At 35.2% G+C, this 14,111-nt stretch overlaps 1 protein-coding gene across 3 annotated transcripts in view; it reads left to right on the top strand.

Moving 5' to 3' along the window:
• The window catches only part of GXYLT1 (glucoside xylosyltransferase 1), a 58,361-nt gene that overhangs the window by 27,614 nt on the left and 16,636 nt on the right, over nucleotides 1–14,111 (top strand). For 2 of the 3 annotated variants that reach the window (XM_085043439.1, XM_085043424.1), the window contains one exon: nucleotides 1,142–3,015. The exons of the other annotated variant lie outside the window; for it this stretch is intronic. In XM_085043439.1, the coding sequence (XP_084899565.1) occupies nucleotides 1,142–1,303 (162 nt within the window). In that variant the 3' untranslated portion in view covers nucleotides 1,304–3,015. Of the gene's footprint in view, nucleotides 1–1,141; nucleotides 3,016–14,111 lie in introns of those variants that run through there. 3 annotated transcript variants of the gene reach the window in all.

Genomic DNA, 14,111 nt, shown 5'->3' with positions numbered 1-14,111 from the left:
AAAATGCAGGAAAAATCCCTTCTTCTCAAAGTTTGTATGTATTTACTGCAATATTTTAATACTTAATTGTATCTAGATTTGGATTGTAAAAAAATTTTTATATACTGTGTTTTGACCTTTTCTAGAAATTCAGTGTATTAATTTGTTGCTGTTCCTTTAAGTACTAAGCACAGTGACTTCCTTTCATTCTGGAAATAAGTCATCTAATAAACTATTTACCAATACATCAGTATACTCACTGAAGAGCTGTAAAACTTAGCACTGATGCACATTTTAATGTAGCAGTCTACTATGTGTGTATAACCTGCAAAAATCAATAGTATATTTTAATGTTGCTTTATTACACATTGTCATATAGATATAAAAATGAAGAAAAGTACTTTTGGGGGTCTGAGAATACATTGCAGGGAAAGTGATTGTGTTTCCATAAAAATATTTCTTTGTTTCCTTTGAGCATTGTCAAAAACAGAAGAAAAAATTATTTCCTTTTATTTATGATCCAATTTCGTATATGAACATGTCAGAGAAAGTATGTAAACCACTACTGATTCAATGGTAATAAGATGAACAAAATTATGGTACTTCAAAACGCTGTTTTAACTTACCATTTGTTTATAAAAAATATTGGACTGTTGAGTTAATGATAACTTTATTTCATGCCCATGTTAAACATAGTATGTGTTTGGCCATCATTCAGTTTAATGAAACTTCAGTAGTACCACTTTTTATACTGTATAATGTTTCATTGTAATTTGATAAGAATTGTATTACTTAAAGGTTATATATCATTTGAGAAAGCTAGCATGCAACAAAAATAAAATCCAGAGATCATTTTAGATTGTAAATTTTTAATTGGGTAAGGTAATTTAAAATTTCTTCCTTGCCTGTCTGAATACACTGATTTGCTTACATTAAAAAATAAAATCTTTCTTTTTAGGTTTATTGAAAGCATGAGAGTATATTTCTGTAATTTAGAGGTGTTTTTCAATTACTGCATTCAGAAGCACTTGTGAGTTCTTGAAAACAGTTAATATACCTATAGACAGCAAAAATGATGCTGAAAAGCATTTTTATAAACTCTAATACCCCTGAGTAATGACAGTCTTCCATATTAATTTTTAATTATATTACCTCTTTACAGTATTCATTTGGAGATGACCTGGTTCATTCGCTGTTGCAGCCCCTAGAACTGGAATTACAGAAAACCATGCATACATACTGTGGAAGAGTATACAAAGTATTCATAAAGCAGCTAACAAAAAGCATAAGAGACTTGTATGCCAGAAGATCAAAGGGAAGGTGATTTCTGACTCCTCGCTGTTTCATCGAGAGACTAAATTAACATAACTGGTCAAAAGGTGCAAGAATTCTATTACAGCTTGAATGGGCTCTTAATGGGCCCAGAAGAAAAGTTTACTAGCATACATAAAAATGAAGAAAATACTCATGTAATGAAGAACAGGAACTTTTTTCTGCAAAGGTGACTTTTTGGTCTTTTGAAGTTTAATCACTGCTAATGTTTATCTCATATCTGATGATTTGGGTGTTACTGGCTTCTATGGTCAGTGCTTCTAGTCTGCATAATTCGGTTATCTAATGATAAATGAACAAGGAAGAAATGAAGATGGCTCTGTTTGGGAGTGTACCTCATGTATTGTCTAAAATTCTGTTAAACTGTGAATGTAGCAATAACTGAGTCAGCAGCACTAACCTCACTTTAAAGGTGTGAGCCTTTATGTAAACAAAGTTGTTTACAAGTGCAGAAAATACTCTTTCAAAGAAATGTGTTGTAATCATTGACAATCTGTATGTGCCTTTTTATGTTCATCTCTTACATGTTGAAGTACTGTTTTGACAATCTTTTTTCGTTTATCTCAGATGTAAACTGCACACTACAAATACGATTTTCTGAGAAATTAATAACTAGTATGTGATACTAGTTTTCTCTGTTAGTAAATATGGAGACTTTATATTAAAAATAATTTGTTTCAACATTGTAGAGCCATTAGCACCAAAAGGTAGAGCAGAATTGAGGGGTTTTTAAGTAAAAATCGAGTTTGAAGTTGCTTGTCTTACAATACTTCTAAAAAATTTCATGGTTTTGCAGCTTTATCGGGCATTTTGGAAGTAGAAAAAAAGCCCAATGGTGGAAAGCTGTTGCAGTCATATTTCTATAATAGGAATTATTACCTGATTATTGTTATAGAGTATGTAGTCCCTAAAAGTGAAGAGCTGTAGTAAGAGTTCTGATGCTTCATCAGACTGTAGTAGATGGGTTTCTTAGACAATATATCCTGTTATAATATTTTTAATAAATGGCTTTAAAATAGTTTTGGGGCAGACCCTCAACTGCATTACTGTCGATGGGGTTATAGTGATTTGCAACAGGTAATTACGTTTTCTCCAATTATCTTAGTGAAAAAATAAAAACTGTTAAAGTAATACAAACTTTTTCTCCAGAGAAAAACATGAAGAAAAGGGCTGAATTCTAGTGTTACAGTAAAATATTTAAACTTGCATGGTATGAAATGTATTTGTAAAGTATATTTGAACTTAGATCACCTGTCTCAGTGAGATGAAGTCTTCATAAAGTGAGCTTTTGGATTCCAGGAAAGTTCCTATGTGTTGAACGTGGAGGATCCACTCACTGATTTGCACCTTCATCCCAACTCCATTTTAGAAGCTTAATTTTTGTGACTATTTGCTTGTCTAAGATAGACTGGCTCTGACTTCCAGATCCATGTGAGCTGGACAAATGCTTTAACAGTACAAAAACACACTCCACTGTTAGCAGATTTTGTATCCTGCTTCTAATTTCCCTGCAGGCTCAGGGTATAAATTTTTGTAATGAAATCTAGGAAGCAGACTGCCTCTCGTGTAGGTATCTTTTCCTTGCTATGTAACCTTTTGAAGCCTGAAAATGTAGAAATCTGTGTGAAGGTGAATACTGTAACTGACTGATTTTGCAATATACAGTGCATTATTTTTTTACATAAATACTGATTTTTATATCAATTTGTCTTCAGCTTTCCTTTGTACTTGTACTATGTGTTTGTATTTTAAAAAAATCTTTCTTCCTATTTTTTGTGTTTGTCTTTGCAGAAACTTTCAGTTTTGAATTTATTTTAGTGTGTTGTAGACATATCAAGATACTCTTAAAACCTAATGGGCCATTTAAGTAAAAAAGTGGAATGTGGACACTAGCAGCAATCTTTTCACTTAAATTTCAAATTTTGTGGGGAAGTAGAACAATACGAATTGGTTTTGATGCTTATTGCAGGACAAAAATTCTTACTTTCTGCTTATGTCTAGAAATGTTTACTTAGCATATTACAAATAGCAGAATATGGCCTTATGCCATATGTTTTGATTAGTTTTTTTTCATATAAATGAAAATTGCTCACTTCAACTATCAGTTTCTAGGTAACACTCAGGAACGCTTTAGAAAGCTTTAAAAAAAGCAAGTAGCTTTCATTAAGTAGTTCTCCAGAGTATTTGTGTGTTTCAAATACATTTTTAGTTCTCTAATCCCTGTGTTTTAAATTTAGAAAAATGACCTGCCTTTACAAACAAAAAATCAAATCTGGTTTATAAGGGAAACATTTGAAGACACTAACAAGACTGGAAATCCAGGCAGTGTGATAGAAACCTATTTTTAATGATTTATTATAAAGTTATTATAAAGTGTAAAATTTTGATAGAAAAATGTAAACATCAGGAAATGTACATTCTGGTTAAATTGAGTTAAATCTGGCTTCCTTGTGCTTGATTAGTCTCTATGTCATGGTACCATTACTGTGTCTGTTTAAAGGGATGACAGTCTCATGGTAAAGAGATCTGTGTGAAGATATTATTGTCTTATTTGGATGAACTTCTGTCACTCTTTGTAGACAGTATGAAAACCAGCTATCCCTGAAAGGGACTGAAATATCCTTAGGCATGTTGCTTGTACCACTGCTGGTTAATAAGGCTGTAAAAGCCTTATGAAAGTGTCTGTCCAGTTATTTGTAATTTTTCCCAAATTTAGACTGAAGGTAACCTTTAATGTGAGTTGAATTGGTTTTGGTAAGCTTTTGGTTTAAGGTTAGAAAGGTAAAGAAAAGAGGTTTAGAGAGGGAAAAGCTATTTCTCTTTATTCTTATTTTAAACATATTTTAAAACAGTATGGAGTTGCCTTGTGCTGGTTTTGACCTAAATTTGGTCAAGTTGTAAACTTCTGGCAAAATGATGTTTGGAAAACTGAACTGTCAATATATTTCTTAGTTTGTACCAGGTTTCTGTCCATAGCAGACATACTCCAAACATGCAGGCTTTCCACACTTCCATCTATACATAACAGGATAACTTTGCATAACAGGATGACTTTCTTTAGCTGTCTCTCTTTTCTGTCTCCCAAATTATACTTCCTATCTACACAGCATGGAAAAGGTAATAGCTACAGTCTAGTGGTGGGAGGAGGATATGATCTGGGTCTGCTTGGAAGGTTTAGAAGCAGAACATATAAGAGGCACAGCTGAAGGTGTAATGTGCTAGCTGTGTATGTGTTATTGGGCTCTTTTTTTGAGTGGAAATAGCAATGAAGTACTGCTGCCTATTAACTGACATTTATGGCTGTGATGGTGGTTGTGGCGGATTAAATGCAGTGAAACTGAGCAGTAAGGTACTTTAGCTTATCTATAGGAAAGCACTAGACTTCTGGTTTCTTCTGCCTGGTTTATGAAGGTGTCTTCAAACACATGTACATATATAGAATTTCCACTTCTAAGGAGTCTTACGTTATTTTTCACTGGATTTTCAATTATCAAGCAGGTTTAAGAATATCCATTTACTGACAGTATGATTTTTTTTTTTACTTGATTAAGTGGAATATGTATGTGTAATTTAAATGAATGTATCAGCTTTTTGTCCAGTTTTTTTTTTTTTTGTAAATTATCAGTTTTGAATATTCGTTATTTTAACATTCTCTCTCGCTGTATCTAATGTGATTATGATAGTTATTGTAGCTTTCCTGCCCACTTCAATAATTTGTGAATGGATGGCACTTGAAACAGCTCCAGTAATTTTTTGTGTTTAAAATAAGTTACAGGGAACTGTAATGTGAATGTATGACTTGTATTAGCAGAAAGTGGATTCTTCTGTAGCAGAGACAGTTTAAGTATGAAGTAATGGGAAGGTACTTCTCATTGCCATGGATCGTGCAAAAGATCTTCTATCTGTCTTACGGGGTTCTTGCTGTCAGTCTGAGGATTTTTCTGTGCACAGGATCTCAGAAGTGATTTTTCTGTCTTATTTCTAATCTCTTCTGTTTCTTTTTTGGAAGTTCAGTTTTGTCCAGCTGCATTTTTTTGTATATTTGAGAAGAATAAATGAAATGCCTACAGAGCTTTGCACAAATAATAGCCAAGTTATTTGCTCAAGCTGTCCAAATGAGCAAAGCATGAACCCAGCAAGTAAAAAATAACTAAACATGAATGTATGCACCCTAGGTTCCCTTTGGAAAACAAAAGTGTTGTTTGATATGTTTAACTCTACAGAGAAACATTTAACAACTTCCTTTCTGTATTCAGCTGCCAAATCTCAAGTAATGCAGGATAGTTTCCTATAGAAATGCAGGTTGCCTCACAGTTGTACTGTAGTCCTAGTAGACAACTTGAAACCATAACTCAGATTTCAAAACAGAAGATGTTTGCAGAGGTAATAGTGAATTTTCCACTTCAGGAAGTGAGGAGGAAATCTTATTTTAAAGTAGTTCTCAAGATCTCTTGTAACTGTTTAGTTGTTATATATAAGAACAGCTTATCTTCCAAAGTTGTCATGAAATTTAAGATATGTTGTTTTCCAGTGCCTTTTCAAGCCTTTGTGGGCCTATTAAAACTTTAAGTTTCTTGAAGGAATATTAAGCAATTGGAAATTCTTGTGTTAAAGTTCAGTTGTGTCTCTTCAGTTTTGTGGTTGCTTTATGCACAGCTGCAGTCAATTCTTCAGAGAGTCCTCATTTAAACTTAGGAATGTGCATCTTCCTGTATATTTGTTGGCAAATTTCTGCAGGGCTTCTTTATGCTCCCTTCTGCCTTTTCCCTGCACTGCTTTTAAAAGATAATCACAAAGCTCTTCTTTCATTTGAATACTTATAAAAATTGCAGGAGGTATTATTGCAAGTCTCTTTGCAGAAACCTGTAATTAAAGGAGGACCTGTATTCCTGCTGTGGTTGGGTTTTATTTTTTTCTTTTTCCTCAGGTTGCTATTTGATAATGTTCAGATAGGAGGAATTTTACAGCCTTTAGTAAAGTCATTATGTTCCTTGAGTGATCTTCTAGTAGTTTCTTCCCTGAATATCTGTTCTCTTATAATAGATGCGTGGCTGCTGCCTGCCTACTTGATCTATATGCCTGCAAGTTTCTTTAGTCAAGGCAGTGATCATCAGTTCTTTTAAATCTGGATTTTAAATGCTTATCCTATATCTGGGTGCCGCCTTAGTTGCACAAACCAGGGACCCAGTCTATTTCCACTTATAGATTATAGAATCATAGAATGGTTTGAGTTGGAAGGGACCTTAAAGCTCATCTAGTTCTAAGCCCTTCTCATGGGCAGGGAACACCTCCTGCTAGACCAGGTTGTTCAAAGCCCCATCCTACCTGGCCTTGAACATTTCCAGGGATGGGGCATTCCACAACTGCTCTGGACAACCTGTTCCAGTATCTCACCATCTTCATAGTAAAGAGTTTTTCCCCTGATACCTAATCTAAACCTGCCCTCTTCCAATTTAAAGCCATTCTCTTATCCTGTCACTAATGCCTTTGTAAAAAGTCCCTCTCCAACTCTCTTGTAGGCCCCCTTCAGGTACTGGAAGGCTGCTCTAAATATTTTATTTAATTTCCTTGTTTTAGTTTCCAGCTAATCCATAGTAATAAAATAGTGAGATAACAAGGAATGCACAATTTTTCACAGCAGAAGCTAGAGAATGACAAATTTCTGAGGTACAGTTAACAATTTTGAAATAGTTTTTTATCCTTGAATCGAATTTCTGATTTGGTGGATGTAAGGGTTAATATCCTTGGTTTGTCAAATCATTTGACTTTCCCTGTGTCAGCCCCATAGGTGGGTATGATGGCAGATTAACTGTTAAAAGACTAATTCCTTGTTTACTGTGAATTCCAAGGAAAAGAATGTAACTTGTCACTGTAGTTCCTTAGTGTCACCCTATCTAAACTGTTCAAAACTAGAAATAACTGCCCCCTTGCTGATGTATTGTGGTACTGGTTTTACTTGCATCTTAGTGGTCATGCTAAAATGAGAGAGGAAATGATGCATTATTTGTATGATTATTTGGATCTCCTTGTTAGTTCCTAGCCTGCTTTCTTTTGAATTCCACATGGCCTTAAAAACTAACAACCAAAACTTAATTTTCAGAGTCTGGGTCAAAGGCAGAGATTAGAACAGTAACAGCCTCATTTAGGAACATGGGTCATGGGCCTTACTCACAGTTGAGACATCAGGATAGTTCCCTTGCACTGTTTTACCAGAACAGATCTGCAAAAGCAAGATTTCTCAAGTTTGATATAGTTTGTTGCTGTTTTAAGAATGCCAAACTTGTAAAATACAGGCATGTTATATTCCCAAAGTAAATCTGTTAGAAGCCTTTGAGCATATAATCTAAGCCTGTAGTCTTTCAGTGTGATGACTACTTTTCAAGGTACCTGTTGAACTAATATTCTCACTCAAATTTCCCTTCATTTCCTCTCTGCTCTTTTCCACAGATAATTAATTGATTTGTTTGTCCTCTTAGGGCAAACCAAAAATTTGGGAATTTGCTTTAATAAATGTTCACTTGGAACCAGACAGAATTATGCAAGGGGAGAGAAGAGACTCTGAAGTTTGTTTTCTAGGAACTGTTTCTGCACTTCAGACCTCTCTAAAGCCATGGAGTGCAAATATGGAGCTTACCTGTGGCTTTCTCACCACCTGGAGAAGTGCTGCTAGATTGTGCTGTCTTTAATTTTTTGAATAATGGCATTGAACACTAATAGCTAAAAATGCTTTTTGTGCGTTTCTAAGTGGCCTTCCTTTTATATGCAGGTTGTATTAAATTATTAAACTGAGATGAGCAGTTTATTAGCATTTTCTACTACCTTCATATTCTGGGAGGTCATGTTCCCTCCTGTTCTTCTTTTGGGTCATTTAATATCATACTCTCATTTTCAGAATTATAATCTGGGTACAACAGGTCGATTTTTCTTCTATGTCTTATGAATGTTAATGTTCTCCCAGTCAGTTCTGTACACATTTTACTAGAGTAATTCACATTAAATCAGTCTGTAATATTTATAAGAATAGCTTTGGAATGCAAAAGTAGATGTAGAAGTTATTTTAAACTGCAAATCTTTGTGGTTGAATTAATGAGTATTTAGGGCATGGTGTTTTAGGCTTCGAAGAAAATTAAAGCAATATAATCAGTTTTAACTCATTGAAGACTAGGAAATCAAATTTAATTAAAGCTGATGTTTTAGCCTTGTAATGCTGACCTACTGTGTCTCACTGAGCAGCTGGTGTCTAGGAAACTCTGCTTGCCTATTGGATATCATGAAACTCCTGTCAAGTATTCAATCCAGTTCTGACTAGTCACTGGTATTGCTGCTTTTTTAGTTTTAAAATATTTTGCTATGTTTTCCTTTATTTTTTCATTTTACATTTTTGTGCCATGGATAGTTGTATTCAAGGTGAATTTGAATTGCAGATCTAAGACCAAGAAATAAAAAATCCAATTTTGCTACCCAAAGTGTATTATATATATATTTGTCTTTTGATATTATTCACCAGTCTTGTGAGTAAACTGATATATTGGAGGTTTACTGCCTCTCATCTTTTCTGCTTGCTGTTCCTGGCTTGTCTCCTTTTTTCCACTACCCCTCCAGTCTACTTGCTGCCTGTCTTCTCCAGGAGTTGGTGTTACTGTACCTTTCTGATCTTTCTGGATCTCGCTGGCTGTTGTCTTCTGCCACCAGGCATGTGCTTTGAGAGCTGTTTGCTGTAATAAGGTGACTGTACTAGTTCAAGCCAAAAGGGTTCCCTGGAGCAGGCATGCTGCTTTCTCCGCAGTGCTACTGCATGAGCATGTCTGTGCACCTAAGCATGTTCTTGACCCAGTGTAGTTCATAAGCAGTGCTGTGTGTTTCAATTGTAACTTGGAGAATAAATTTCGTTTCCTTTCAGCTTTGTATAGACTATTACAAAATTTTAATCATCTTTATTTTTCTGTAGAGATAAAGGCTTTTTACTAGAGGCGTGCATTCAGGAAGAAAGCTTGGCTGTTGAAGCCATTACAGTTAAAAGGAGGTGATCTGAGCCATTCTGCTTGCCTGAGGCAGACAGGCTCAGCAGGGCTTCTGAGAACAGTGTGAGCACCTGGCTGCCAGGGCACCTGGTGTGCAGAAAGGGCTTGGTCTCTGCCCTGTTCCTCTAGGTGCTGGACAAGCTTCTTCTCTAAGGAAGAAGCAATCTTCAATCAACTCTTTCTGTGAAGGTACAAAGACAGAAAATTGATTTGTGACTTCAAAAGGCCCAAACAAAGTTTTAGAGGGATTGCAGAATGCAATAGAGTGCACAGTATGTAAAATTGTTCTGGCTGAAAAATTAACAGCTGCAAATAGCCCATTGAGACACTCAGGGTTTCAAGAAGTACCTTCTTCACTGCTCCATAAAAGCAATGAATAAACTGAGCAAAAATCAGTGATGGATGCTTAAAAACTAGATCAATATCTTATTTTTTGCAGTAATCCTATTTTGCCTATTTGATTATTCTTTGCCCAGAAGGATAGGGTGTAATTAATGAAAATTGATTTAACTTGAAGAATAAAGCATTAACAGTTTGCAATTGCAAGAAAAATGAAGCAGCTAGCAAATTTGCTGTATTTTTAATGTGCTAGACCTCAAGCAGTCTCTAAATTAATTAGAAGTCACTTTATTAGTGTACATTTGTCAAAGGATATATTGGGAAGTTTTAAATTTTTGTACAAAAAATACTTCAGTATTTTTATAAATTTTAGAGTCCAAGTTTCAGTTAATACCTTTTTGCACAATATGTATGTTTTGAGAACACCACACCCTATGCTATAACTTTATAATAACTGTTAGATATGAAAGTGCTTGTTCACCTCATAGAATTGTGTCTCTGAAAAAAATGTAATTTTTAAGGAGTAGATTATGTGGTGCCTTGTGTGTACTAGCACTCTTCATTTTATCTAAATTATGACTCTCTGAGGATGCAAATTTTTTTTTTTTGTGTCAGTAAAGCAAGTGCCCATTACCCTAAATAGCAGTGGAAATGGGAGACAGTTTTGATACCCATTGGGCACTTTGGCAGGCATTAGAGGAGACAAACCAAATTGAGTTTCTTAAACAGAACCATTTAGTAGTACTATGTCTGACTGAAATCACTGGCTCACTGCTTCAAAATACTATATAAACACAAAGGAAATACAGTGATATGCAGTCTTTAACAAGAAGGATAAATACAGACCTTCTGACCTCTTCGAAAATCCTCCCCTAATTAGTTTTGCTCCTGAAAGTAGACGTTTCAGAAGCTCCTTGAAGTCCATTAAGGATTTTGCTATTGATTTAATATGAAAGTGCTCAGATACCCCAGCAATGGATGGCAGCATAAAGCACTGATAAATCAATTAATAGAGTTTGGTCTTGAGCGGGGAGCATGTTAGTTCATCTGGTCTCATCAGTCGTGTATCACAAGCCATCAAATTTCTCCCTGTTACAGCTATAATGAACCCAGTAATTTGTTTGACCAAAGCATACCTTGTGTCCTGCTATCCCATGCCTTTCAGAGAAATGTGCAGTCCTGGTTTGAGTGCACAAAGAAGGAAAATGCTTCCCTTTGCCTGTTTATTGCAGTGGTTTAGTGTTCTCACAGTGATGAGTGTCTTGTGTCTCATTTGAATTTTTTCTGGCATTAGGTTTCAGGCATGGATTCTTTTTATGCTTCTCCCCACTAGGGTAAAAAGGTCCTTAGTATCCTGCAGCTTCTCCTTGTGGTGATACTTGTAGTAATCAAATCACTTGTCAGTTTTGTTTTGGATAAGTCAAATAAATTGACTTCATGACCTTCTACTCAAACACATCACTTAGGTTTTGTGGCTCTTTTTAATACCTTCATCAGTTTTCCAGAGGCCTCCTTAAAATATGGACACAGTATAAAATATGGTAAACAGATTTTCAGTATATTTAAGGATGTGGTAATTTTAATACATAGGCAAAATTTTCCTAATAATTTCTAAATTTGTACATTGAGTACTCAGCATACTTTCCATTCCTGGGGTTAGATCTTCATTCCTTGCTGTGGGAGCATTTGTCTTTGTTAAAATGAGCTCAGCCTAATGCCATTTCATCACAGTAATGCAGATTCAGCTGTGGAATTGATGCTGTTATCACTGTTTATCATTTTACCAGGTATTGTCATCTGCAAACTTCACCAGCTATGTTTTTATGTTTGCTTCCAAATTACCAGTGAAAGCTTTTAATAATGTTGTCCTTTATAATATCACTGGAAACAGCTCTTTGATAATGATTTTCTATCAAAGCTTATTTGTTGAGAACGGCCAGTTAATCTTGCAGGTTTTTTGTGTTTCTGGTTTTTCTCTGCATAGCATAATTTCAGCTTCATGGAACAAAAAAATATATTCAGGAACAGATATCACATTTGTTTGACAGTACCTTTTTTTTCCTGGAAAGTGCATTGATTACTTCTGATTGTGGCATTTTCTTTTAATTTTTTCCAAATAATTGTGTTGCAACTTCTGCAATTTTTTTTTTGTGTGACAATAGTCTCATAGTAGTATTAAGTAAAAGTTACTCTTTACTAACAGAGTAAACTTTACTCGTTACTAAAAGTTACTTAACTAAAAGTTACAGTATTTTAAATAATATTAAAATTGCTTATGTTGTTTTGTGGAGTTTTCTGGGAATTCTAAGATTTATTGAATCTATTAATAGCAGCATTCTTCAAGAAAATATTTCATGGTTTGCTACAGTAAATTGTCTGGACCTGCTGATTTTGAAATGCTTATATTTGGTCAATGTTTGCTCAACTTTCTTCTGGTTTGCTAATGGACAAGAAAGTATTTCAACACTTGTGATGCAAACGTATTTTTGCATGCAGATGATTTAAATGCCTTCACATTATCAACAGCATTATAATCAGTAATGAAAACAGTTTTAATTTCTTTTGTTCTTGTTTTATTCCCAAAATAGAGCATAGTATCCCCTTTAACTGGGAAGGGAGGTGGTGAGAAAAAGTGTTGCTTTTCAAATGAGTTAATTGGTAAGCACAAATACCATATTATCATTTTAGAGCTGGTATCTTGGAGATGTGTTGGAGTCTGATGTCTTGCCAAAAGAAGGAGATAATGCAGTCATTTATTGCCTTTGGGGTCATGCTATAAGGTTCAGAGAGGCTGTGATACAGTATTAAGTCCAACAAAAAATCCATACCCATACCCCATCTCTCTTTCTCTCTTTGTTTTGTGCACAAAGTTGCCTGTACATGTGTAGTACAAAGACACAGGGAAGAACATTCTTTCCCCCATGTTCTAGTTTTTAATATCATGACTGAACATAGAAATGAAAAAGTAACTTCTGAGACTTGAATGATGGATGTTGCACCCACTTTTCATGCATGTGAAATAGCTGGTAAACTGAGTAAGAAGTACCTTTTAGAGCATAAGCAGCAGAACCCAAATACAGAGTAGCTCCTAGAACTTCTAAAAATGTCTTAGAATCACAGAGGGATTGAGGTTGGAAAGGACCTCCAACCCCACTGCCTAGGCAGGGCTACGCAAGAGCTGTTTGCTCAGGGCTTTTGTGTCCAGTTGGCTTTTGAATATCTGCAAGGATGAAAACTCCACAACCTGCATGGGCAACCTTTGCCAGAGCTTGGTCACTCTCACAGAAAAAAAAATGTTTCCTGACGTTCAGAGGGAACCTTCTGCATGTCAATTTGTGCCTGTTGTTTGTTGTTAAAATTACTGAAAACCAAACTCTTTAGAGAATGTACAAATGCCCATTCTATTCAGACAGCAACAAGGAGAAACTTTGCTGGCCAGGCTAGTACCCGCCTTAGAGTTTGTGTCTTACAGTTTATTTTCTCCTTAAAGTTAACAATCTAGTTATATCATCTCAGCAAATTATGGGAAATAAACAGAATTATGAACTTTGAAGGAATGGAGTTGTTCTTTCCATGCAGACATTTCTGCTACTAACAGTACAGTCAGTTTATTTCCATCAGGGTTCTCTAGCTTTTGTCTCTGGTGTCCTTGAACTGGCCTGTAAGTTCCTCTTTATATGGCACACCTTTGACTTGCAAACTTGTATTGATACAGAACTGTGTAAAGATTTCTAATGGTCTTTTGTATAGTTATATTGGATAACAGGTCTCAGGTAGCTCGTAGTTATTTCTGTTGCATTCCTGTAAAATTTAGGTGCAACTCAGTTCTTTCTTCTCACTGCAATGATATTGAACCTCATAACTTTGTAATGGAAGAAAAGGATTTTTGACTGTTGTTTATAAAACATACCAGGTACTACTTTTCAAATATTCTTTGGTGCTACCTGCTAGGACCCATCCCTGAGGCGGATTAGAGCACAGCAACATTCTGCTTTTGCAAGTGGCCAATTGTCTGAGTCATTAACCTTTAACATTTAAGTCTCTCACACTGCCTTATGAGTGACTTGTGCATCAGGAAATTTATAGCTCCTTTACTGAAAACATGTGTTGGATTCATAATATCAAACTTCTCTGAATTAATGGTTCTAGACCACCATTTAAAGGAAATTCTATACTATGATTCATCTCCTCCTACAGTAGACATATAATGTAAATCAAAGAAATTTTACTCTAAAAGCAGTTATTTTTTCCCTGATGATAGAGACTAGGAAGTTAGCCTAGAAGCAAATGCCACAGTGCAGATTCCTGATGTGAGCTAAGGCGAATCCCAGCCAAAACCAGATCCAATTAAGGTTTATTCCTTGCCAGTCCAAGTATTTGCGAATATGTCTGGGAAAGAATTTCCTTCTGTAACATCTTTTGAAATTATTTAAATGCTAA

This window comes from Lichenostomus cassidix, chromosome 1Aa, assembly GCF_008360975.1.
Source record: "Lichenostomus cassidix isolate B80296 chromosome 1Aa, HeHo_3.0, whole genome shotgun sequence".
In the NCBI taxonomy this organism is placed as follows: Eukaryota; Metazoa; Chordata; class Aves; order Passeriformes; family Meliphagidae; genus Lichenostomus; species Lichenostomus cassidix.
This window is presented reverse-complemented; position numbering and strand designations above follow the sequence as displayed.